This window comes from Eupeodes corollae, chromosome 1 (genome assembly GCF_945859685.1).
Source record: "Eupeodes corollae chromosome 1, idEupCoro1.1, whole genome shotgun sequence".
Lineage (NCBI taxonomy): Eukaryota > Metazoa > Arthropoda > Insecta > Diptera > Syrphidae > Eupeodes > Eupeodes corollae.
In genome coordinates this window covers 219891790-219916325 of record NC_079147.1, presented here as the reverse complement: position 1 = coordinate 219916325, position 24536 = coordinate 219891790, and the positions used below count along the sequence as shown (strand labels likewise).

General features: G+C 33.6%; 1 protein-coding gene across 1 annotated transcript in view; it reads right to left on the bottom strand.

Moving 5' to 3' along the window:
* The window catches only part of LOC129942750 (homeobox protein vnd), a 45892-nt gene extending 23328 nt beyond the window's left edge, over positions 1-22564 (bottom strand). The window contains exon 1 of the mRNA XM_056051808.1: positions 22099-22564. Within this exon, the coding sequence (XP_055907783.1) occupies positions 22099-22220 (122 nt within the window). The 5' untranslated portion in view covers positions 22221-22564. The remainder of the gene's footprint in view (positions 1-22098) is intronic.
* Between the last annotated feature and the right edge of the window lie 1972 nt (positions 22565-24536).

Here is a 24536-nt window from a genome sequence, read left to right as displayed (position 1 = left end):
TCAAATGATTGATGTGAAATTAATAAATGCAATCTTAATTCAATAAGTGAATGTATAATAATTGCATTTCCAAAAGATTGAATTCTCTTACAATCCTGAACGAGAACCACAACAAAAAAGGGCTTTTCTTGTACTTTCGCTTTAGTTTTTGCATTATTTACAACAAACTAACTATGTTTCTACTATACAATACAGACTTAAATAAGTTGGGTTCGATATCAAGCATATTAAAAATCCCGATCAATAACAATTCCACTTTTTAATATCCCGTAAAATTCAGACAATCCCGTTTTTGCTTAATACGTGCATTAAATTTAATAACAATAAGAGTCAAAGGCTTGAATGTTAACCTACTTACTTCAAAAAATCGATATTTTAGAAGACGGGATTTTAAATTTTTTTTAGGGATTTTTTAAAAACGGGTTTTTAAAAAGCGGAATTCCGATAAGCTCCCGACTTAAATATAAAAGGGTTTTCAATTGGGGCTGGAAAATTTGGGTGCTCAGTTGCTGCCATTTTTTTTGGTGACATCTGTCAAATCTTTTGTTTATTATTCAGTTGTTTATACCAATTAATCTTTGCAAGTCACACGATTGAACAGCACGTTCAAATGATAAAAAAACTTTATTATCAAGATGAGTGTTTGTTAACGCAACGTTGCGCGCATTGCGCCCTTCAAAATCGACTCTTTAACGTTTGGTGGACAAATTTGAGACGACCGGTTCACTGAACAATCAGCCAACACCCGTACTTTCAAGGAACACAAGAACGGCGGAGAACATCGCCGCGGTCCGTGAAAGTGTACAGCAGAACCCGGGGCAGTCTATTCCTCGGTGCACAAGAACTCGGCGTTTCGCAGACTTTAACTTGGCCAATTTTGCATCGGGACTTGGGCCTACACCCGACCTGTACAAGACCATAGACTTCACTCTTTGTTCGCTGACTGGGCTTCGAATCGTTTTGCAGAGGACCCCAATTCTGTCTGAAAAATTATTGCCGTATATGGGAGGACACCAACCCACGTGACGTTCATCAGGTGATAATGCATCCTCAAAAAGTTACCGTTTGGTGTGGATTTTTGGCATTCAGCGTAATTGGTCCGTACTTTTTTGAAAACGCCGTTAATGAGGCGGTCACCGTCAACAACTAATAAAAATAACAATAACTAATTTCCTATGGCCCAAATTGAACCAAATGGACCTAGACGAAATGTGGTTCCAGCAGGACGGTGCTACGTGCCACACATCTACTTGCCCTTATTGAAAAACCCTTTATATTTTCAAAGAATAATTTAAGGCTTATTTATAGAATTTAAGGTCAATCAATGTAAACAATCAATCTTTTGCACCTACATATGTAAGTACCTATATATCTCAAGAACCAAGTTTATCATAAAAGTCCCATAAGTACTATAATAAAGTTAGCGATTTAGATCAAAACCTCTCTGATGATGATGATTTATACGAGTACACCAAACTGGGAAAACTCTTACGAAATCAAACTGGGCAATACCTATACACCTATAGAATACTGTACATATTTTCTGACAAGAGTTTGTTTTGTGTTTTATGATATTTGCGATAAGATTTATTCAGGAAAAAATAAATCAACAATTACACCATACCTTACTCTTGTTAAAAAGTCTCGATTATAATAATATTTATATTTATACTTATGATTTTGAGTAGACTTATCTACTCTGGAATACAAAACAAACAAAAGAAAAATTGAAAAATTAGTAAGAGGTTTGACCAATTGTTTTAATTAAGCTCTTATCTCGTTATCGATTAATTGAAAAAATATAACATTTAACTATTTTTATGTTGATTTAATAAATACGTACGATCTCGAGTGTTATCAAATAAATATACAAAAAAGAAACAAGTATTTCCCTAGAGAGATTAGTAATACGTTTTTTTTGTATTCAAAAACTTTATAATTCCTTCGATTAAACCATGTAGGTTGTTGTTTTTTTGTTGATTATAACTTTTGTTTTGATCATAAATATAACTTTAAAGAAGAAGGCAAAAGTATGGAAACACATACTTTTATAGGTTTAAATAAAATGACCATGAACTACACTTAAGGGTCATTATTTTTCGTTTTGAAACTATCGCAAAATTTATTGATTAATCAACATTTCCTAAACAATTATGATTTTTTCGATTAACCCTTTCAAAAGTTGTTTTAATCAATCAGCAGTTTGCTTTGGGAGATTCTGGGAATATTTTTGCGAATATTCTGAAATGTAATGATTTGCCATCAAGTCATTAAAAACAGTACTAAAAATTTAAGAATTATTGGTTTTTACTGACGCAATTCAAAATTGGGTTATCTACAAAGTTTTGCCAATTTTAGCCAAACTGATAATTACCAACGAAGATTTTCTATTCTTTTTAAATTAAGTTAAAAATGTTATAGGTAACAAAATAAAGAATTATCTTAACTAGGTAGCATGAAGCGTTGTACTGACTTATCATAAACGTCACTTTTTTATATCATTGCCTTTTGTAGAATTCGACTATGATAAAAAATATATCAGCAAAACCGGTGGGAGAATGTTTTTTTTTATTCTACAGTGAGTTACAGCTTATCTAAAACACTTGTTTGTGCTGTGCCAAAAACTTTATTATGATTTCAAATTCTCTCCTTTTGCGGTGAAACTTCTGCACTCATACTTACCTAATCGACAACAATTATCATTAAATCTGACAACTTCATTTCTGACAGTCCCAGCAGGGATCCCTCAGGGTTCTATTCTTGGACCTCTATTATTTTCACTTAACGTTAATGAGCTTGCTCGACTGGTTAAACCGGGTATTCAACAACGAAGAAATACCAAAGAATTTCAAAGATCCTAATCTCCCAGAGGTACCTCTGTTCTCAATTCACTACGAAAACTGTTTACTTAGATGCTATATCTTAGACTTGTATTTTGGGTTGAAAGAAACAAGAAAATAAGTTGTTTTCAGGCTGGGTTTCAAGCCAACCTCTCTACAGTTAATCACATTTTTACTCTAACTAATGTCGCTACCATTTTTTTTGGATAAGAAAACTAATCTCTATGCTTTTTTTTGTAGATTTTTAAGCTGCCTTTGAAACTATAAACAGAAAACTATTACTTTTCAAACTAGCAGGTGTTGGATTATCAAAACATTTTTTAAGAATATATGAGGAACTTCTTTCAAATACAACAGCGCAGCAATTTAAGACAGAAGTGGGTGTCCCGCAAGGTTGCATTTTGAGTCCTTTGCTCTTCTCACTTTTCATTAAAGACATTGGAGACAGTGTCCCAAGGGGTGTATATCATGGTGATTTGCTTATTAAGGTGAGAATGATATGCGGATGACCTTGTCATTCTTACTGATAATCCGGTAACTCTACAACTGCAAATTAACAAACTTAACCAGTATTGTAACTCTTGGGATCTTTAAATAAATACTTCAAAGTCGAAGATTATGGTTTTTAGATCTCATAATCATAATGTCAAAAACGATCGTTCTTGGAAACTTAATGGTGAAAGAACAGAGGTAGTTAAAACATTTAAATACTTAGGTTTTACAATAATACAAAATTTGAACATCTGACCTCATAAAAGATTAAAAATCAGTTGTGAAATCAGCCATTAACTGCATTTGGTCAAGTTGTTTTTAATAATGTATCGAACCGATGGTAAAATTCAAAGTATTTGATGCAACAACTAAAAGTTGACTCTGTTATGCTAATGAAGTGTATGGTTACGAATTATGTGATAAGTATTTTCAGTTATCCAAGATATTTCCTTAAACGAAAGATTTATTCGACATTGGCATCCACAAAAAAGGAAGCTGGTCTGAAATGTGGAACTATCGAGGAATATTCTTTTTAAATTTTTGTAATAAAATATTTACAGTTGTTCTTCAAACACGGCTCAATAAATTATTTGAAGAAAATAAGCTGTTGGAAGAATCTCAGGCAGGCTTTAGATCCGGTTCCTCAACAATCGATCATATCTTTGTTCTGAAAAGCATTGCGGATTCATTTATAAGAAGAAGTTATACGCGTTTTTCGTGGACTTGAAGTCTGCATTTGACACGACGAATAGGCAAGCTCTTTTCTATAAGCTCTTTGGTATGGGAATGTCGTTAAAATTTGGAGAGTCCTGTAAAACCTGTGTGTGGATACTAATGCAGTAGTTTGGAATGTTACAGAAAGGTCGGATTGGTTTAGAACTGAATCAGTCGTTAGATTAGTTTGTACGATGAGTCCAATTAGTAAAAAATGAAACTACAATGGTGAAATATAGAGATTGCCAAAGAGTTAAAATACCTTGGAGTGATTTTGACAACAAATTTAAATATGGAAAAGCATCTGAGAGGAAAGCTTACAAGTGCAAAAGCCGCCATCAGCGTATCTTGAAGTAGGTGTTTCTGAAACAGAAATATATAATAAGCTCAAGTGTGGGGAGCAAAGCAATATGAAGATGTGGAAAAATTGTTACGATTCTACGTTAAAAGGATCTTCCGGCTGCCAACAAATACACTGAACTGTATAGTTATGTTGGAAACAGGACTGCAGCCACTCTTTGTACGAACACTTCGAAAACAGATTGATTATGTGCTCAAAATATCATAAATATCAATAATTACCGGTTCCCGAAGATAGTGGCACTTTAAACGATTCGAGAGGTCGGGTGGTATGCAGAATGGATGAAACTTGATAGAGAGAGTGACATGGATCTTAACATAAATAACTTTGATTTGAATCAATGGAAAGAATCACTGTACCACCTAATTGCAAAATTGGATGATATGTTATGGGAGAAATGCCTTAATGAAGCAACTGGGTCTCAATCACAATTTGGAGGCGAAGAACTATTTTCGGGATGAATACAGCGTAGATAAAATTTCGATGATAGTAAAGTTGCGTGGTGAGCTCGTACCTCTTAACTTAACCAATATTATGCTCCTAATGTAATCTACAAGTGAGAGAAGATGTATTTCACTTCATGGGTAAATGTCCAATTCTTAAAGACATCAGAAGAAATGTACTTGGAACGGGTTTTTTAACGAAAATAAAATTGTATCATTGTTCAACAAAGTCGACGTAAGAAAACTGTATATGTACTGCAAACTGGCTCTAAATTATAGGGGGAGAATTGTTAATGAAAGTTTCTGAAGATAATATTTAATTTCAATAGTAAAATATTCAAAAAAAAAACTTTTTAAATCATGTACCTAATTCCTTTATTTATAAATTATATTTCATAAAAAATAAGTTTTCAATTTATGTTTTGTCAACTAGGCAGACGGCACAATGCCATGTTTTTTTTATTTTTGTAAACAGTGTAAATTATTAAAGACCAGCAATAAAAATGTTTTTATCTATTTCTTGAAACGTGTTTTTTAGGTCCCTTTAAATACACCTAACAATGCAATATATGTCGTATCTACCTCCAGTTTTCTTATAAGAAAACCTTGAGACAAATGCGGACTATATTGTCAAAGTTTAAAGGAGATGTGATAATAAACGTCAAAGAAAAGTACTCATGATTGCATTCCACCGTTGTTACACGTCGTTCAAAGATTGGAAAGCAGTGGCGGCTAAATATAATACGACATTGATAGTTCATGGAAGGATAAATTCTATGACTGCATCTCAGCAATTGACGAAAACATATTTCAAAATTCCTGAACCGCGCTAAAGAGTCGATGTCAAGGACGATATAGAGCAATCTGAATCACTCTTTGGCGGAATCTAAATACTTTCGAAAAGAATTCACAGTTAACGAGATGAGTTTAATATTTAAGATCCTAACTGAAATGCAGAACTTATAGGGTTTATATAAATCATAACTATAATCTTTGGAACCTTAATCAAATCGAAAACGTTTATCACTTCCTAGCAAGATATACAATACTCCGAGAAATTTCTAAACGGACTGTTGCGCCACCCAATTTATTTAAGTTACACGAACGAGCAACGTCCGAAAATTTTAAAAAGTGTCTACCAAAATTCGGAGTCGCTGAACACAACTTTAAGAGTGTTAACTCCAGTTTTCGGTTGTAATATCTGCTTTAGTAAACAGGCAATAACAAGTTTAATGGACAGAATTTAAGTTGATCAAAGCGTTTAAATGTCAGATCTCATTATGGCGTAATTGCGTAAAGATCAAGCTGACGCCAGAATTGAACTACTCGTATTTGAGAAAATGCTCTAAGAAGATGAATATTATCGGAAAATTATCTTCATTCAAGAAACATATTTTTAGCTCAATTGTTTCTACAATTAACAAAATCTTCGTTATTGGTTGGATGAAAATCCATATTTGTCAAGAATCAACAAATCATCCACGAAAATAAATGTTTCGTGTGGTTATTTGGAAATATTTTTCGCCTACAATAACGATAGTCATGTTCCTGTGAACTGCTATCAGCGTTATCGCGTCTGATTGCTGACTTGGATGACATGTGGTTTCAACAACAAGGGAAAGTTAAATGATGAGCGTGTTATCTCAAGAAATTGAGTGGCCGCCTCATTTGTTCGACTTAGCGCTTCTTTACTATTTTCTTTGCAACCACGTTAAGTCATTGGTTTATTCCAACAAGCATACATGTTTTGATTGTACTTTAGCTATTAGTAAAGTTTTTAAAATATTTCAAATGTTTTGCGTTTTATTTTAAAAAAATGTGACGTCTCTATTTTCCAAGACGTTCACTTGTGTATTTATGTTTCTGGCTTTTTATCCCGGTGGTGCTACAGTCCGGGGCGTACATGTGCCTCAAACGGCATCCGTCTCCAACCAGCTCGCTCACTAAGAACCTCTCTCTACTTTATCTGCGTGCGCCACCTAAGTCGCGTTCTTCCTCTACTGCACCATCTCTCTGGATTTAAAGAATTTCAAGGCTGAAGCGCTCTAAATGACTCAACGATATGAGTTTTATAAGTGTCGTAGTCTGTCGTTGTATATTTTTCTCCCCTCTCCATCTATGCAAAAGCGACTACAAATTTTCTCTCGACGCATCCTAGGACGCTCTCATCTTGCCTTAACAAGGTTCAAGTCTCAAGAGACATTAATAAGTTGATTTAGAGAGGACTTTATTACTCGATTGTCAAGAGTAAAGAAGCAGCGATTATCAAGAGATATTTTCGGTTTGATTTCAGCGCTATTATTGTTGTTTAAATAAATATCTTTACCTGTAGACAAAGACCTCAACTACCTTAAAGATATAGCTGTCAATTTTGACGTTTTGTCTTAGATGTGTCGTTCAATGTCTTTTCATGATAATAGCATATATACTTGGTCTTATCCTCATTGACCCATCTTCTACAATTCAATATAGCAATACTCCAAAACGCGTCTCTGCCATCAAGCTTTGATCTTCCAATTATGTCAATATTATCGACTTATCCGAGTGATTGGACGAGTCTTTTAAAGATGAAAAAGTGTTGACGATTGAGTTCTACACTGTTATTTAAAGAACGATGTTAAAGAGGTGGCACGACTGCCTTAAACACTTTTCGACAACAAAACCATTGTTGAGATCATTTGCGACCTTGATAGATGAATGTTAATTAACTACCAGATTGGCTTCAGAACAGGAAAGTCCGCCATTGAAGAAATATTCACATTACGACAGATCTTGGCAAAACCCACCAACTTCAAATCTGTGCCCACTATCTGTTCATCTATTAGATTTCAAGGACGCGTATACGGCAGTAGCTATAGAGAAAGACCTAAGAGAGTAATGTGTTTTGGCATCAATGTCAAACTTGTCCGTTTGTGCAGAAGGACGCTGGACAGTTGTCATCAGCATAGTGAATAGAACTCGGTTCATCCGATGTGGGATATGAAAGAGAGAAATCATACAAAAAGATATTAAACAAAAGTGGGCCTAAGCTAGACCCTTTAGCGACGCCTGTATTAATGCGAGAAAAAAGGGTGTGTTCAGAACCTATGTATTTGTATATATATTGCAGAAGTTCTGTTCGTGAAAAAGTTTTATTTCAACTTAATGAGCCAATTCGGAAAATTCAGTAGGATGAGTTTAATAATTAGACCAAAGTGCCAAAGCAAATCGAACGTTTTTTCAAGGTCAATATTCAAGCACACTGTACACGTTTTATTCCTAAGATTGTGAACTACTTTATCTTGGAAAAGAAGCAATGCATCTTCAGTGAATTTACCTTCTTTAAAACCAAATTGGTTTCTTGAAGTGATGTCTTTATCTTCACAGAACGTGTTTAAGGGATAAGCCAGCACCCGTTTAAAAAGCTTACCGATGTTTGAGAGAAGCGAGATCTGTCGAAAGCTGTCAATCTCTCGACTTACCTTTATCTTTGATATTGGTAAGATATTTGCCTGTTTCCATGATTTCGGAAAGTAACCATTATTAATGCACTTGTTAAAAACAATTGGCAACACAGTGTCCAGAGAGAACGGGCATTTTTTAAAAATAAAATTGAAAATATTATCATTGCCTGATGACTTTTTCCAGAAGAACGAGCGATGATATTTGATGAAAATGTTGTCTAAGTTTCAGAATTGGTTTCTCTAAAAAAAAAAAAAGGTGGAGATCACTAAATTTTCAAAATAAGGTCATCTGTTGCTATTTCGGAATAATTAGTGGTGTAAAAGTCCTTAAATGCACTTAACTTGGACTGTGTGTCGACAAGTTCTTCCCCTTTGTATAGAAGATTCTGATATCTATCCCGAAAAATTGGCGACCCTTTCAATTTCTTTAAGTTTAAGTTTACATTTTCCTTAATAATTTTACTTATGCACTGGATATTTGACTGGAGTTCACAATATTCAGTATACCCTCTATTGAGATAACGATGGTAAAGTCTTTTGAGTTGTCTAAGCCATAATTTAGGTAGATCAATAAGTTTCCTTGTAAGTTCTTAAATACATTCAAATTTATGGTTATTGGTGTTTATTAGTTGAGAACGACACTTGACATAATTGTTGCATTTAGAGTGTTGATAATAGAGTCAATCTCTAAATTTGATACGGTTTGCTCGTTTGGCAGAATGAGAGAAGACAGTGAGTCGCGTGAAGACTAATTTGGACTAACTTGGTCTGCAATTAAGGTAGAAGCTAGTTCTTCTAATTATACTCGCACTTATTCTGCACTTCATAATTATACTGCATTGCTTTTTATACATTTAACAAACAAAAAAAAGCTAACTATAACATTCCATTTGAGAGTGCTCTTTATTGAGAAGTGCGGTAGCATGTTACTAAGAAGTACCACCACTTGAACCGGATACAAAACCATTTCGAAGTCAAACACTTTTCCTGATGAGTAACCCTTATTGCCATTTATAGGCATGAACGTAAACGTAAACGTGAACTTGTATATATAAAATAAAAGAAGAGCTAAATTTGTATTTGAATGTTTGTTGTTATATTATTGAACAAATATCAATTTTCGCTTCTTATGATTTTTATGCGCCGATGTCACGATAACCACTCAAAAAAAATTTACTTTATAAGACCCCAAAATTGTCCTTCCACGAGTGCTTCTATATCGCAGGTTTGCATGTTTGTGGCGCATCTTGATTTTTTTAACGTGTTTCCCCCCAAAAGAAAAAAAATCGAAAAATCATGCCATTGCCATTTGCAAAAGTTCCCATCATTTGAAGTACACATCGCATCGACTTCAGTACTGTGCCACCATAACCCCCACTACTATCGCCACCTGCTTTATCGGAACGACTACTGCCACCATATTTGGGTTTATAAAAGCCACTAACAAAAAAATTATGCTGACTTCTTCATATTCATATATCAACTCACAACTTTCAAATATAACCAAGACGAAGAAGACCCCTTAATGATAGTAACTGGAGCGGGTGAAAGAGTCACTTTAACTATAGAAGCACTATACTCGTCCTCCGTCCTCGTACTACTTGTAAACGGCAATAAAAATAATAAACATAAAAAGAAAAGAAATTAGTTGGATATATACCTGCTGCGGTCTCCCAGGATCTTCCTGGTTTAGCCCAGGCTGCAGCGGTGCTATATCTTCTATACCTTCTCCTCTTTTGTCGCGCCTTGCTTCCGTCGCTCGCTCGAACCGTACCACCAGGAGTTAAACACGGAAATTCCCTTCTTCAACCAAAACATATGTGAGCTAAGAGCTCGTTCTATATTGTGTGTGTTTTCCATCAAACAAAAACACAGCTTAAGAGTATTTCTATAATTGACATCCTATTTTTGCAAAACAGCTCAGCTCAGTCTCAAACTCAGGTATTTTTGCACCTTGTCTGATATTTTGATAATGGGTAATTTTTTCCTCAACGAAACGAAAAAAAGTGGGAAAACATTTTCGTAAATTCCATTATGGAAACTGTATTAGATGAGGATTATCCGAGGGTATGATTTGAAACCAATTACAAGCGATCGATTGTTTGTGAGACCGTTTTGTGGATGATCCACCTTTTTTGGTCTTTGGTGTTTTGGTGTTTGATCCGAATTTGTATACATTTGTTCCTACCTACCTTCCTACCTTCTAGATGCAACTGATCCTTATCCTCATCTTTATCCTTATCCATAAGCAAATTGGAAAGAATGCCAAAAGGTGACAGAGTGGAAATAATTTTTCCTTCTCTCAATTTATTTTTATCAATGAACTCTTAAAGAAATGCTGACGGTGAGGGGTCATCAGCATCACATCACCTCAGAGCGGTAACGATTAATGCGTGTGCGGCTTTGACATTATATTGAATGGAGAAAATTAAATTTTGACAAAAGTGAACACAATTCTGATGAATTGAAGTAAAAAGTAGTTTTGACAAGTTCTTACAATTATTATATTTTGTTTGGTAGTTTTTTGAATTGTAAGTTGATGTTTATTCAGGATTTTGTAATTAAGGATTATTATTGGTGTGTATTATTTTGCAAACCCAAAATTAAATTAGTCGTATTTGAAGATTCAGTGATTGAAAATTGCATGAATGGAGGCTTAAGGTAACAAAGAACAACAACCTGCAAAAATACTCCAATACTCAATACTCATTTTAACATTTTGAAAAATTTGTGATTTTGGAACATTTGAGAATTTGTTATGCTGGTGTATATTGTAAAAACAAATAGGCTTTGATTTTTTTGTTAAAACGACCTTTTCGTCACATTATCTTATAACCATACATTAATTTACCAATGAAAAAATGAGACCAGGAATTATAAAGTAGTGTCAGTACAGAATTTTTACGTTTTTGGCGAGATTTCACCCTTCAGATGCCGTGATTCTTCTGATATTTAAGCAACTGTTAATCGACGATTTTGGAGCAACAATTCTTTGAACATTTCGGAAACAGAAAATTCAATCCATACACGAAGTTGAATGGAACAGGAACTGTACTTAAAAATCTGTGTTCAAAAAATATAATGAATCATTAGACTTTTAATAAGGCTCATAATTCATTAATTTCCATACGAATGTGCATATCAGGACTTGGATATTTTATTTAATTGTAATCGGTCCGATTTGTCGAATTGAACATTTTTACATTTCTAGATTTTTGAAGTTTTCTTTTTTCCTATTGTCGAAATAAATTTTTTGTAGAGAGATGTCCGTGCGTACGTGCTTACGTACGTAAACCAGTTGAGATATCGACTTCAAATAAATTTTGTTATAAATATAATACAAAAAGATGCAGAAAGGACTCTCAAAAAAATTTAGTGAGTGTTTTTTTTTACCATAGCAGTTTTAAAAAAAGGTGAAAATTTTTGGCTAACTCTAAATTTTTGGTTATCTAAAGAGCTAGAGACTTGAATTAAATTTTATATTATATATTGTAACGCAGTACCAAACGAATATGTTTTTGGAAATAATTCCAATTAACGGTATTTTCTAAAATATTTGTCACCTAGAAGATTTTATAAACTAAAAACGAATTCACATCCGAAACAATTTTGTGCCACAAATAATAACGTTTTTAACATCTGGTAAAATTTTGAGAAAAATCGAATTGACAGGCTTTTTTTTATGAAAAATAAAACTTAAAAACGCAATACTAAAACTTGGTAAAAATTACTTTCGACTCAAATAGCTTTTCAAAAATTAAAAATATTAGCCTCAAACACATTTACCTCACATAATATATTTTTGTTGACAATCAGTAAAGTTTTTATAAAATACCAATAGTCCGTTTTTTCATAAAGTAAAAAAAGTACTCAAATTTGATAAAAATTGATTCCTTTTTTTATTTTGTCTAAGAAATGCTACTCAAATTGGTAAAAATTGTTTCTCGACTAAAAACCTCGTTAATAAAATAGATTTCGATATGCAAAATATTTATTATATGCAAAATTTTATTGGTAATTTTAAAATTTTTAAGAATAATTCAACTGACAACTTTTTAAAAAAACACGAAAACCTACAAAACTTTTAAGCGATTCAAATCGACAGAAGGGATAGGAAGTTATCAGTGTGGGTCGCATCCCAGCCCCTTTTTTTTTGAAATTTGAATTCTCTTGTATACATGCATTCCGATACATTTGCTTTTTTGTACTACATAAGAAAAAAATTGTTGAAAGGTTCTGGACGTTAAAAAATTTCATTTTTGTTTGGCAATTACATTTTGTTTATTACATATTTTTTTAAAAGTCAAGAACTAAAAAAATCTTTAATATTCGGGTTAGGTTGACTTTTGGTTACAAAAAACATCTTTTATTTATTATATAAAGTTTAAGTTCTAAAGGCTTTTCCAATAGGTTTGGGTTAATTTGACAGCTAGTGGCCGTATTGCTTTTTTTATTTTTTGTCAAAATATCTTCTTTTAATCAATCACGTTCGCGTTCGTTGCGCCCTTTGGTGACCAAATTGGAGTCCATGTCAGCATGTCAGCGAAACGCTCGATCTGCCAGAAAAATGCATATCCGAGGCACTCAATTTCGCGTCGCTTACAAGAACTTGGCCTTTCGCAGACCACAACTTGGCGAATTTTTCGTCGTAACTTGGGCCTGCCATACAAAATCTAACTGATCTAGGAGCTGAAACCAAACGACATCGTTTGTTTGTAAAGTGGATTTTGGGGCGTTTGGAATAAGTTGATCCCAAATTTAGACAAAAAATTATCTTTAGTGACGGTGCCCATTTTTGGTGAAAAGGGTACTTGAATAAGCAAAATTGTTGGATTTGGGATGACACTAATCTACGCGCGATTCAGGAAGTGCAAATGGATCCAAATATAGTTACTGTTTGACGTGAATAATAGGCTCGAGATATCATCGGCCCGTACTTCTTTAAAAAATTGTGCTGGCCAGGGCATATTCCTCAACGACAATCGCTTTAAGTCGCTGATCAACTTCTTTCATATTCTGCGCGAGCGGTTTCATGGCATAAATTGGCTACCGAAATCGTGCGGTTTGATAACTATAGACGGCCTTCAAAGACATCATAATCGACGCCATGGTCAAATTCACAAAGCAAATAACCTACTGACAGAATAGTAAATAAATGATTAATGGTGAGATAAGTCGCTTAAACATACTTGTCAAAACCAAATTATCGATACGTGGAAAATCTCTTCTATGTATATGACGACAAGTCGCCGACTTGGTTATACAACAATGCATTATGCATATAAAGGGAGATTTTTGAGTTATTATCTTTTTGGCAACACTAGTTTAAACCGCTGACGCATGTTTTATTTCACTGTCAAACATCTATAGTTTGGTCTAATGTTAAACCATGGATCGTCTTACAAACGAACAACTCTTGCAAATTATTGAATTTTATTATCAAAATCCGTGCTCTGTTAAGAAAGCTCATAGCGCTTCTTTCATTTTATGGTCATTTTAATCGAACACTGAAGCGGCTATTCGGGCTATAGTGACTAGATTTAGCACCAAATTTACATTGTTGGTCATTAAACCACCAACACGCTTATACGACGAGTGCGAGCTGAAAAAATATCGCAGCTGTATCGGCCAGTGTTAATGATGGCCATCCATTATCGATTTGTCGCCGTTCTCAGCAATTAGGCCTCTGTTACTCAACATCGTGGAAAATTTCGAGGAAGGATTTAGGTGTGATGCCTTTCAAAATACAGCTGGTGCAAGCCAAACGAACTACTGCAACGTAAAATTTTTGGTGAATGTGCTCTTAGAAATTTGGCTGAAGATCCACTTCTTTACCGAAAAAATGTGTTCAGCGACGAAGCTCATTTTTGTTTCAATAGGTACATAAATAACCAGAAGTATTGCAAGAGCTACCAATTCATCCAGAAAAGTGACAGTTTGGTGCGGTTTATGAGCTGGTAGCATCATTTGACCGTAATTCTTCAAAGATGATGCGAATCGTAACGTAACTGTGAATGGTGAGCGCTACCGTAAGATAATATCCAATTTTTGGTGACACATGACACAGCACGCGCAACAATGGACTTATTGAGAGGCGAGATCGATGAACATTTAATTTCACGTTCGGGACCGGTCAATTGGCCGCCTAGATCGTGCGATTTAACTCCTTTAAAGTATATTGTGTGGGTCTATGTTAAAACTGATGTCTATATAGACAAGCCCGCTTTAACTGACGCATTTGAAGACAACATTGTAGCATTTATTTGTGAGATACCAGCCGAAGTGTTCGAAAGAGTATGCCAAAATTGGACTAAGCGGATGGACCATTTAAGGCGCAGTCAAGGTCAATATTTGCATGAAAAAATCTTCAAATATTAAATTATATGGACCGTACTATGGATTCAAATAAAGTTTCTATGCATTTTTCTGAATTGTATGTAGCTTTTTAAAATCGCCTTTTGCTTTTTACTTGAATGAAAAAAAAAATCAAAACGGCTCTGACAAGGCTTATAAAATTTAATTATCGATAGCACACGAAATTATCATCATCCGTGTAAGATTCCTTGCTTCAAAATTTCAATACGGCCTTTTCTCCCGTCTATAAATCGTAGTCTATCTCCAATATCTTGAGTGATTTACATTTTCATAAATGTAGCCTCCAAACAATTCTGCCACAATACTTGCAGTTCCAGGATCGCCCATAAGTTTATCCTAAGATCATTTTTAGACGTATGGTCTATTTTTTTTATTCTACTCTCGACCTCCTATCATTTTAATTTTAAAAACTTTAAGACCAAAGTGCATCGGTTTTTGCTCTTAAATCTTTTCCTATTTACCTAAAGCTCGCACTGTGTTTAAACTTTAGAGCGTGGTATTTTCTTTCTTCCTTAAAGGGAATATGATATTTTTGCTGACGCTTTTTAGAACAACGCCACTCGAACTCAAAAATTCAGTTCTTATTAGCTCTTCAAGAAAGGCGTTCATTGCGGTTTAGAACAATTCATAAGGTATCCGCTCTTCGCCCGGCGGCGGTTTTCGTTAGAACGATCTATGATTCTGGATACTAGTAATTTGGAGACTTGTTGGTCGAAAATACATTTGGCTATGTATGGTTCTGCCGATTAATTGTCTATTGAAGATATTTGTAAAGTACTAGAATATCATCAAGTATGTGACAGCAAATTGTTTTTAAAATGATAGAACTCTGTTATCTGTCCTTAACTCTTTACTATGGTAATTGGTTTTAAGTACCGTATTCTTCCATTATAATTTTTAATCTCATCAAACCTGTTTCAATGAATACATTTTTGAAATTTGCTTTTCTAAAATTTGTTTTTCTTTCTCTCCAATTTTATTTGCCAAGCTAATTCCCACCACCAAAAACCATACCATCCCACTGCACTCTGCGAACATCCCCTCAATTCCTTTGGTGCCTGATGCGTTATGAAAACATTTATATACCTATGTACAATGCATTGTAAAAGGTGTCAAGGGTATAATATAATGAAATTAGGAAAAACTCTAAATAGGCAATTACTCACTGTGGTGCTTAATGTTTCTGAATTCTAAAGCCAAATCACACATCGCATCGGTTAGGCTCAATTCCTCTATAAGGAGCACCACAATATACGAGTATTCTTTCACAGCTATCTTTACCTTTATTCGAAATAAATTGCAATCGAAAGGTATCGAAAAAAAAAATAAAGTATAAAAGATTCTAAAACACCAAAAACCCATTTGTCAAGATTCAATTGCTATTGCTGTCCGGTACTTTTAAAATTGTTTCGAAAATTCAATTTTTTTTTACTTAGCTCATTCATTTTTTGAGGATTGTTAGGAAGTTACATCCGGTCATAGAGGAAATAAAGCAAACACAAAGGTCGCCTTGCTGTCTCCCTCGGAAGAGTCTATATATGTAAGGATGATAAAGGCGTACATAAAACGAGGGTATACGAGAATGTATCGCATCCCAACCCTGACCTTTTAGGATAGGACTCTGGCAAATGGATAAAATGTTTTTCAGTCATCAAGATACATTTAGGTACAATACCACAATGGAATTTACTTATTGTTTAGCTCTCTGTGACTTCCAGCACTTATTGGAAGCAGTCACAGGAAGGTGCAGGTAAAGGTGTAAAAAAACAACAAGATCGATTGAGGGCCTGGCTGGAGATTCATTCACAAATCACAAGCCAAGATGCCGATACGATATAACGATGGCGATGTGTATGAACAGCTTTTGTAAATAATGCATTTAGAACGCATTCGATTCGCATATAGTCTTTCGGATGTACATGGAAGTTGATAATGCGAGTGTACATCTTTACACTGAAGCCGGTATAGATGGCATTGTGCAGCGTGATTTTGTTCCGGCTTGTATAGGTATAAGATACCTTCTTACGGAAATGAGCCTAATTGTTTTCTAGTTAATAAACATGGAATGACAATTGAATAACATTGATCTATACAAATGAACTATGTTTTTTCTAGAAATCAAAGGAAGAAGTGGGTTTTCCGTGTTGGACTTGAAGATCACAAACAGCGTACAGTACGTCACCTGGTCATACTTGACTTTATAAGCATCTGCTTCTTGTTGGTGGTAGAAAATTTTAACGCAGGCTTCATAATTTTGTATGCAATATCCGTGCTCAGAGTTTAACTGATTTTCAACAAGCTACTGTAAAGTCTTGAATTAACCAGTTAAAGTCGGAATGTTTTGTTTATTACAATTTACTCCCAACATTTTCTGTTATGTAGTGATCTGAATCTGAAGACATTCTAGGGTTCCTAAATTGTTTTAATCTCAAATTTGCTAGAATTTTTTCAGCTAGGTTTTTGTTCTACATAAATTAAAAGCCGGTATTGAAGAAACATTGATATGGAACCAAAGTGCCGTCGGCATTTCAAAGTTGACCAAAGGTGGTTATTTTATCATAGTGATCACACTGGTCGACAAGGTTTCGTTCCTGGCAATTAAATTGTACTTTTGAAGGCCTTTTTTCAAAGTCAACTTTAAAATTACTCTATCACGTAAGATTTTTAAGGTAGTACTTTTTAAAGTTTAAAAAAAAATGTTTGTAAAATATTTATATGTGGTTACATTATACGTGTCTAAAATTATCTTTAAGGTAAGGATAAACTATTTATACTTAAGCCTTTTTGCAATCGAAAAAGACAAAAAGGATTGAAAGTAATTTTTGTTCTTGTAAGAATACCGTCGCCTAAACAACTGTATCATATCAAGATTTTGACATACATATATTAAAAAACATACAAATAATATTAAAAACGCGTATATTTAAAACTAAATGACATATTTAAAGTCAGAGTTTGAATTCAAAATCAGGACTAAATATTAACTCTAAAACTTAATTTTCAAAAATATGAAAGTATTCCATGTTTGCTTAAAACTTCATACAGAGACAAAATTAAAACTTTATAACCAGGGATAGGATTTTATTAACTTTGCCTTTTTTTGGTTAACGGGAAGATGAAATCGGCTTTCGACAAACATGTTTCAAGCCCTGGTGATTGCAAATATATGTATATATGTATTTTAATTACTTTTTTATTAAATTTGGTTAAGAAATATCTCATAATTGGTTCTTATCTTTCACGTGGCCCCAAAGACCCAATTGTTAAAGATTCCATTTTGCCGGTGAACAACCGGCTGGAGTTCTTTTGTCAACTTAATACTTAAAATTGTTAGACCTAAAAAATAATATCTTTTGTGGAGTGCCGAATTCCAAATATCACCCAACAAACCTGGGTTTTCTCAGTTGAACTTGAACGACGCACACGTTTTTGATTCTTTGCATCACTGACTAATTTTTACTATTTCCGGTCAACAGTTGTATTTAGTTTCACATATGTAGTTTTCTTGCCGAATGTCAATAGGTGAGAGCTTGGAAAACGACAACAGCTCCACTAGTGGGCTATTCAAAATGAAACATCTTATTAGCAAATCTTAAGTAAGTTTTTAGGCTCTAGGTTAAGTGATGGACAACATTTGTTCAAATATTAAACCGAGGCTGTTTTCGTTTCAACCATTACAAAATTAAACTTACTTTCATGCTCACTTTTAGAGTGTAAGTTTTTTGATCGGTCTTGAATTCAATTTTGAAGTTTATCCGAGAATATCAAATTTTCTTGAAATCTTCTTTAATGAAAAAACCATTTTACGGGTATTGTTTAAAATTTGTCAAACAAACACAGTCTGTCGAGTAAGAGCGTGGTCGACTTTACCGACAGTTAATGAAAGATTTCGCTCTAATTCCTAAGCGAACTGAAAGAGACAAGCATTGTCCTTGATGCATTGTCAACAAAGGTTCAGTTGTCGTTGATCTTTTGAAAGAGAATAACGTCAAACGCCATGAGTGCTAAGTACGAAAGGTCCCAAAATGTCGCAATCAGCGGCTGCTAAATATATAAGAAAGTCGAAGGCATTTGTACAGAAGTGGATATAGCGATATAAAGTGGCTAAAAATGTCGATGATGTCGATGTTGCTCACAGCGCCATCTCTATAACCTTGCAGTGTTTCAAAGACGAAAGATGCAATATTGTTTTCAGTACTATACGTAGTACTTTACGAACCACCATCACCATTGAGAACTGGCCTGCCAAATAGTGGATGTTTGCAGCTTTTTTCGCCATAGTGGCTCGTAGGCTTTTTAATCCTTTCAGGCGTGATTTTGATTACATATTGGGGTAATTTTTACCTGAATGGTAAATAAACAAGATCTTCATTCACTTCGGCCAATATTTCAAAAGTTATATTAAGGAAAGAGTTTCCCACAATAAATTTAGTTTGTGGAATATAAAATATAAGAAAAACTCAGCACTGCAATTTTAATAATCTTGTCTTTATTTTTGTAAAAAACCCTTTTTATGAATCAAGAATTAAACGGAAGTGTCAATGGTTCATATATTTAACCTCCATCTAACATTCTTTCATTGAACTGGTATAACAGCCAAAAGTATTGGTTCAGAAGTTGGACTTTTAAATTGGACATAATATTGATGGTGAGTAGTTGACATCCACATTATGACAGCATCATAATTTCGTGTTACGTTTGTGTTAATATATAGAATATTATTGTATTCATCTAAATGACAGTATTTTCAAAACACACAAATTTAAAAAATAAATGTATACATTAACAAAACAAAAATTATGATTTTTGTATAAAATTGTAAATGTTGATAATTTAAACTTACCAGGTTTTATTTTTAGTAAGAAATATAATTGGAATCAACATTGTATATATCTTAAAAAGGCCATAGCTTCAAGAACTAACATTATTAAATATCTAGGTAGTACAAAAAGTAGTACACATTTTAACACCTTATCATCAATCACAAAAATGTTAGTCTTAAGCAAAATAGCTTATGGTTTATTTATACATGGTTGGTTAATGCCAAAAAGAACTCTAAATACTATCAAACCAACGTATCACGAAACTGCGAGGAGAAGCATCAACGCCTTTCCTACAACTGCGATAAAAAATCATCTTAGCAGTAGCAGGACATCCCACCATTAAAAAAAAGAAGAGACACAATTACATTGAGGCTAACGGCCAAGTTGGCTTTTTCGAAAAACTCGGTAATTGATAAATACATCAGACAATCTTAATCCCATGAATTAAAAGTTCACCAGCATTTCCTCCGACCTGCGATCGGATGGATGGAACCTTATATTTACCGATCCATCCTTTGCTTTGGAAGGCTTCCTGAATTCGTATTTCGTATCCATCTTTACAGCCGAAGCTTTTGCAATATCACAAGCTGTAAAACAAGCCCTGATTCGTCATGGAAAACATATAATTTTCTCCGATAGTAACTCTGTCCTTAAAAATGTCAATTACCCTAACAACAACACCGAACTCATAGTCGACATCCGAAACAATTTGGGTCTCCTGCATTCAAGGAAATGAATACGTCGAACTCTTACCACCACCATTACAGTAAGATTAACTTTGATAGATACCCCCCAAAGTATCCCACCAACTTCTCAAAAATTAAGATTTCAAACTTTGTTCGACTTTGTCTTGGCCACGTCAATGCTACCCACCAACATCTCTTAAAAAAAATTACAAACCGATTTGTCCTACGTAAGATTGGACCTACCACATATCCTCGAAAATTGTGCCTCAACTAAACCTATCGTTCTCAAAATATTTAAAAACACAAATATTTACGATATACTAAAAAATCCAAATTGTAATAATATAGAAAAAATAAACCAATTTCTATCAATTACGAGGACAAGAACGCAAAATATTAAATGATCTGGTAAAATTTTAGCGATTTTATTGAGCGTGTGAGCTAAAACGATGATTTTTCTAATTTAAAATGATTAAAGCATCTCTTCATTCCTTCATAAAGATTTTAAATCAATTTAAAACTCGACCTAATAACTATCGATTTATTTTTGAAACCATGTTTAAAAAATGTTAAGTACTCGAGCATTTCTTCAATTTCTACAATTTCCTTAAAACTCGGTGTGAATTTATAACTAAGTTTCAAAAACTTAATTCTCGGTTTTATAAAACGAAGTTTCAAACAAACTTACATAAGGTTCAAAAACTTGACGGAAATAATGTCCATATTTATTTTTAAACAGAAAGTATTGTAGTTTTGAAATAATGTCTATTTACACGTTTAACTGGACACAATGTCAATGGACATATATTTTAGGCTTTACAAAAATACTTAAATTGGGTGGCGCAACAGTCCGCAACTCTCTGAGCACTGTTGTCAGGAATAGAGGGGATCCATAGTTTTTAAGCCGAATCCGAACAGCTAATTTGTGAAAGCACTTTTCATGACAAAAATTACTTTTGGAGAATTTGTCAATTCCTCGCACGAGGCAGTACCAGTGAGATGAACTGTAGATAGCATAGGCACGGATCGAACCCAAGACCTCTTACATGACAGTCCGGCGCACTTACCATCATGCCACAGGTGCTAGCCTTTAGAGTTTGAATTTCATCCATCGACATTATTCCCATTTTATTATATCCATTTTGCAGACTTATCTTAAAAACGTTGGATATTAGGTAATTTACCATTAGACAGACAGCAACATATTTATGTATGCCATATGCAGTCAAAAACAGCCAACAGCTTTTGTAATCCATAACATGGTGTCGAATCTTATGTTCTCCAAAAATCAATTCGTTCGAAGAAATAAAGGTTTTGTTTAACCAAGTTCGCAAATTTCCAAACCCCCAAATTTGAGAGTCTAATAAATCAAAGTTATACCTTAAACAAAATTATAGTTCCAACGCTTAAGAAATTTAGAGTTATGATTTAAAAAAAAAAAAAACTGTTTTAAAGTATAAAAATTTGTGGAGAAATTAGTGGTTAAAATGTTGATTAAAATTTAATCCGACAATGACTTCTTTCACTTATATAGTGGCTTCCGTGTTTCTTACTTTTCACATGAATGCGTCCTTTCCTAAGATTTACGTTAACTTGCTTCGTTTTTCTCTGTCTCGAGACGATGTTTGGGACATGTTCAGATGAGACGGGATAATTATTTTAGTAGCTTGCAAGGGATTAAAATCTTGGAATAGCTGGTAAAGTATTAAATATTTAGAAGATCTCAACAGAGGGTCGTTTTAAATTAAACGCTATGATATTTCAAGGATATTATCTAATATTAACTTTTTTCTATTTTATTTAAGGTTTTGTTTATGAGACTGAAGCTCAATTTTAATCGTTGCTATTGATTTCAGATTCATGAAATGACAGGTACTTAATAACTTAAATACAAAAAAGTAAAAGGGCTTCAGAAACTTACTCGTATTTATTGTATTCATATTCCGCTTGTATATGGTACTCCTGCGGGTAAACATTAGTATAATTATTGTAAGCACTATATTCATCATAATATCCACAACTTGATGGATTATAATGCGCCATTTCTGCATAAATTTATCAACAACAAAAACCAAAAAAAACTCAATTCTTTTCCAAAAAATTGCTTTTTTTCAAACACAAAAATATTTTTAATCCTCCAATTTTTTTTTTGATTATTATAAATTATTCAAAAGTAATTAAAAAACACTCATTGGCGATCGCGTTTCAATCTTATTTATGTAGACAAAACAAAAAAATTCAAAAATAATGAATAAAGGTAAATAATTCTTTTTAATACTCTTAGCAATTATAAACTTTATAGGGAATCTCAATATTAAGACGATCAACGCGTGTGATATCGGACTTCTATAACAAGTTCCACCAAACTGATCCTAACATTTTGAGTATTGAAGTCATAAAGTATTAATAACGATTGATTGATACCTGTGATAGGAAGGACGTCGACGAAAACGACGACGCTGATAATAAACATAACACATTATCAATATATCTATACACATATTTATATATTTATAGGCATATAGATATAAAATCAAAATCAAACATACAAACAGTATGCGCAGTAAGTTATCAGACACAGGTAAAACTTTGTCTTATCTCTCCAACAAAACGTCGTTTATTTTTTATTTTATTTTTATAAATAATACTTTTATATTTACCTATTCTTATTTTTTTATGAATAAAACTTAATAAACATTGTTGTTGGTCGATGGATGGCTGCATGATTATTGGGGAACGATTTGTTGTTGGTTGTTTTTTTATTTTGTATATATGTATATGTTATAATGACAAGAAGCAAGCTCTACTTATTTTTTGATTATTATCAGAGGTGGATTTAAGATATTTAAAGTACAAGGCTCATGCATGAGATTAGAAGCTTTATGTTCATTAAAGTGGTTAAATTGTTGATGTGATAGAGCAGTAGTGGTCTTTCAGCGAGTTCTAAAATGCAACCTTATGTTATGTTATCGCAGTAAATAATAGAAGAAATTATTGTACCCTTCTGCCCTCAAGCGTAACGTTTCAAGTCACGATCTACAGCGTATAGCTTAACTTTTGTCGGACTTATTTCATAGTAACTTCAATGGTAATATACTTTCAACTTTGATACTCTAAGCTAGCGGTTCCCAATCTTTTTTTAGTCGCGGAGCACTTTTTGCGTTAGAAATTTCACGCGGAGCACTTCGATGCACGTATGCCATTTTTCGTAGTTACATGTAGCAATTAAATTACTTTTTTTCAAATTTCGTTTACTTTATTGAATTCAGGAAACAGTTTCTACAACGAAAAAAACAAGAACAATGATAATAAGGAATTACATTGTTATATTTTATACATTATAATATATGGAGTTTCTTTTTAGTGGGAATAATGTGCCTGCTTATATTTGCATAAAGCTGAAATATCTGGTTGAATTTTGACAAATGCAACCGGGCTCTGCATCGAGACGGGATCTAAATTTTGTTTTTGTTCCAACATATTCATGTAGTTGCAAACTTCAGAAAAATTATTTTAGCTTTCTCTGATAGTAAACTGAACTCGTCTTTCAACATACACCAGAATTCTGATAAAGACGTCTTTGTTGCAAACAATTTTTTTATCAAAGAATCTGGTGTCAGGTCAATCAAGCACTCAAACTGCAGCGATGTGGGGGATGGTGGTTTTTCCAACTCGGCACAGTACGGGTTTATTACCCATACGTTTTCCTTATTGTTCAGGTGGAATTCGTCTTCAAAATAGTGGAGGAAGCTATCCAGCAAACCTTCTAGGTTGATATGAAACTCATTTAAAATATCATCGGGAATGTCAAAATCTGTTTCTTCTTAATATTCTTTGAGCATTGGGAAGCTATTCAGGTTTCGATTTTATATAGATTCAGTCCAAAACTGGATTTTATTTTTAAATGCTTCTATTTTGTTACTGGCATCGAAAACAGTTATTGACTTTTTTTCTGACTTTTCCCTGAAGTGATACACTCAAATCATTTATTTTTTTAAATATATCTGACAGATACGGCAATTTCAATAACCAACGCTCATTACACAAAATTTCCAATTTCAATGGGGAAGGTTCTAACTTTAGCTCTCATTTCGAAAAGCCCCGTCAGTGTTTTAAGGCCAGAAAGCCACCTTCTTCCACGTGAAGAAGTAAAGACGTATGTGGACTAACCATGTCATCACACAATATTTTAATTTATATATATGATAAGTTCCGAGCAATCGATTCTGTGCCAACCTTCTGGCTTACTCCTTACACAGTCCAAATTCCAAATTTGAATGAACTCCAGGAGCACTGATTCATTTATTTATACTAATTCTGAACGACATTTCATACAAATATTATTGAGCGTTCGTACGA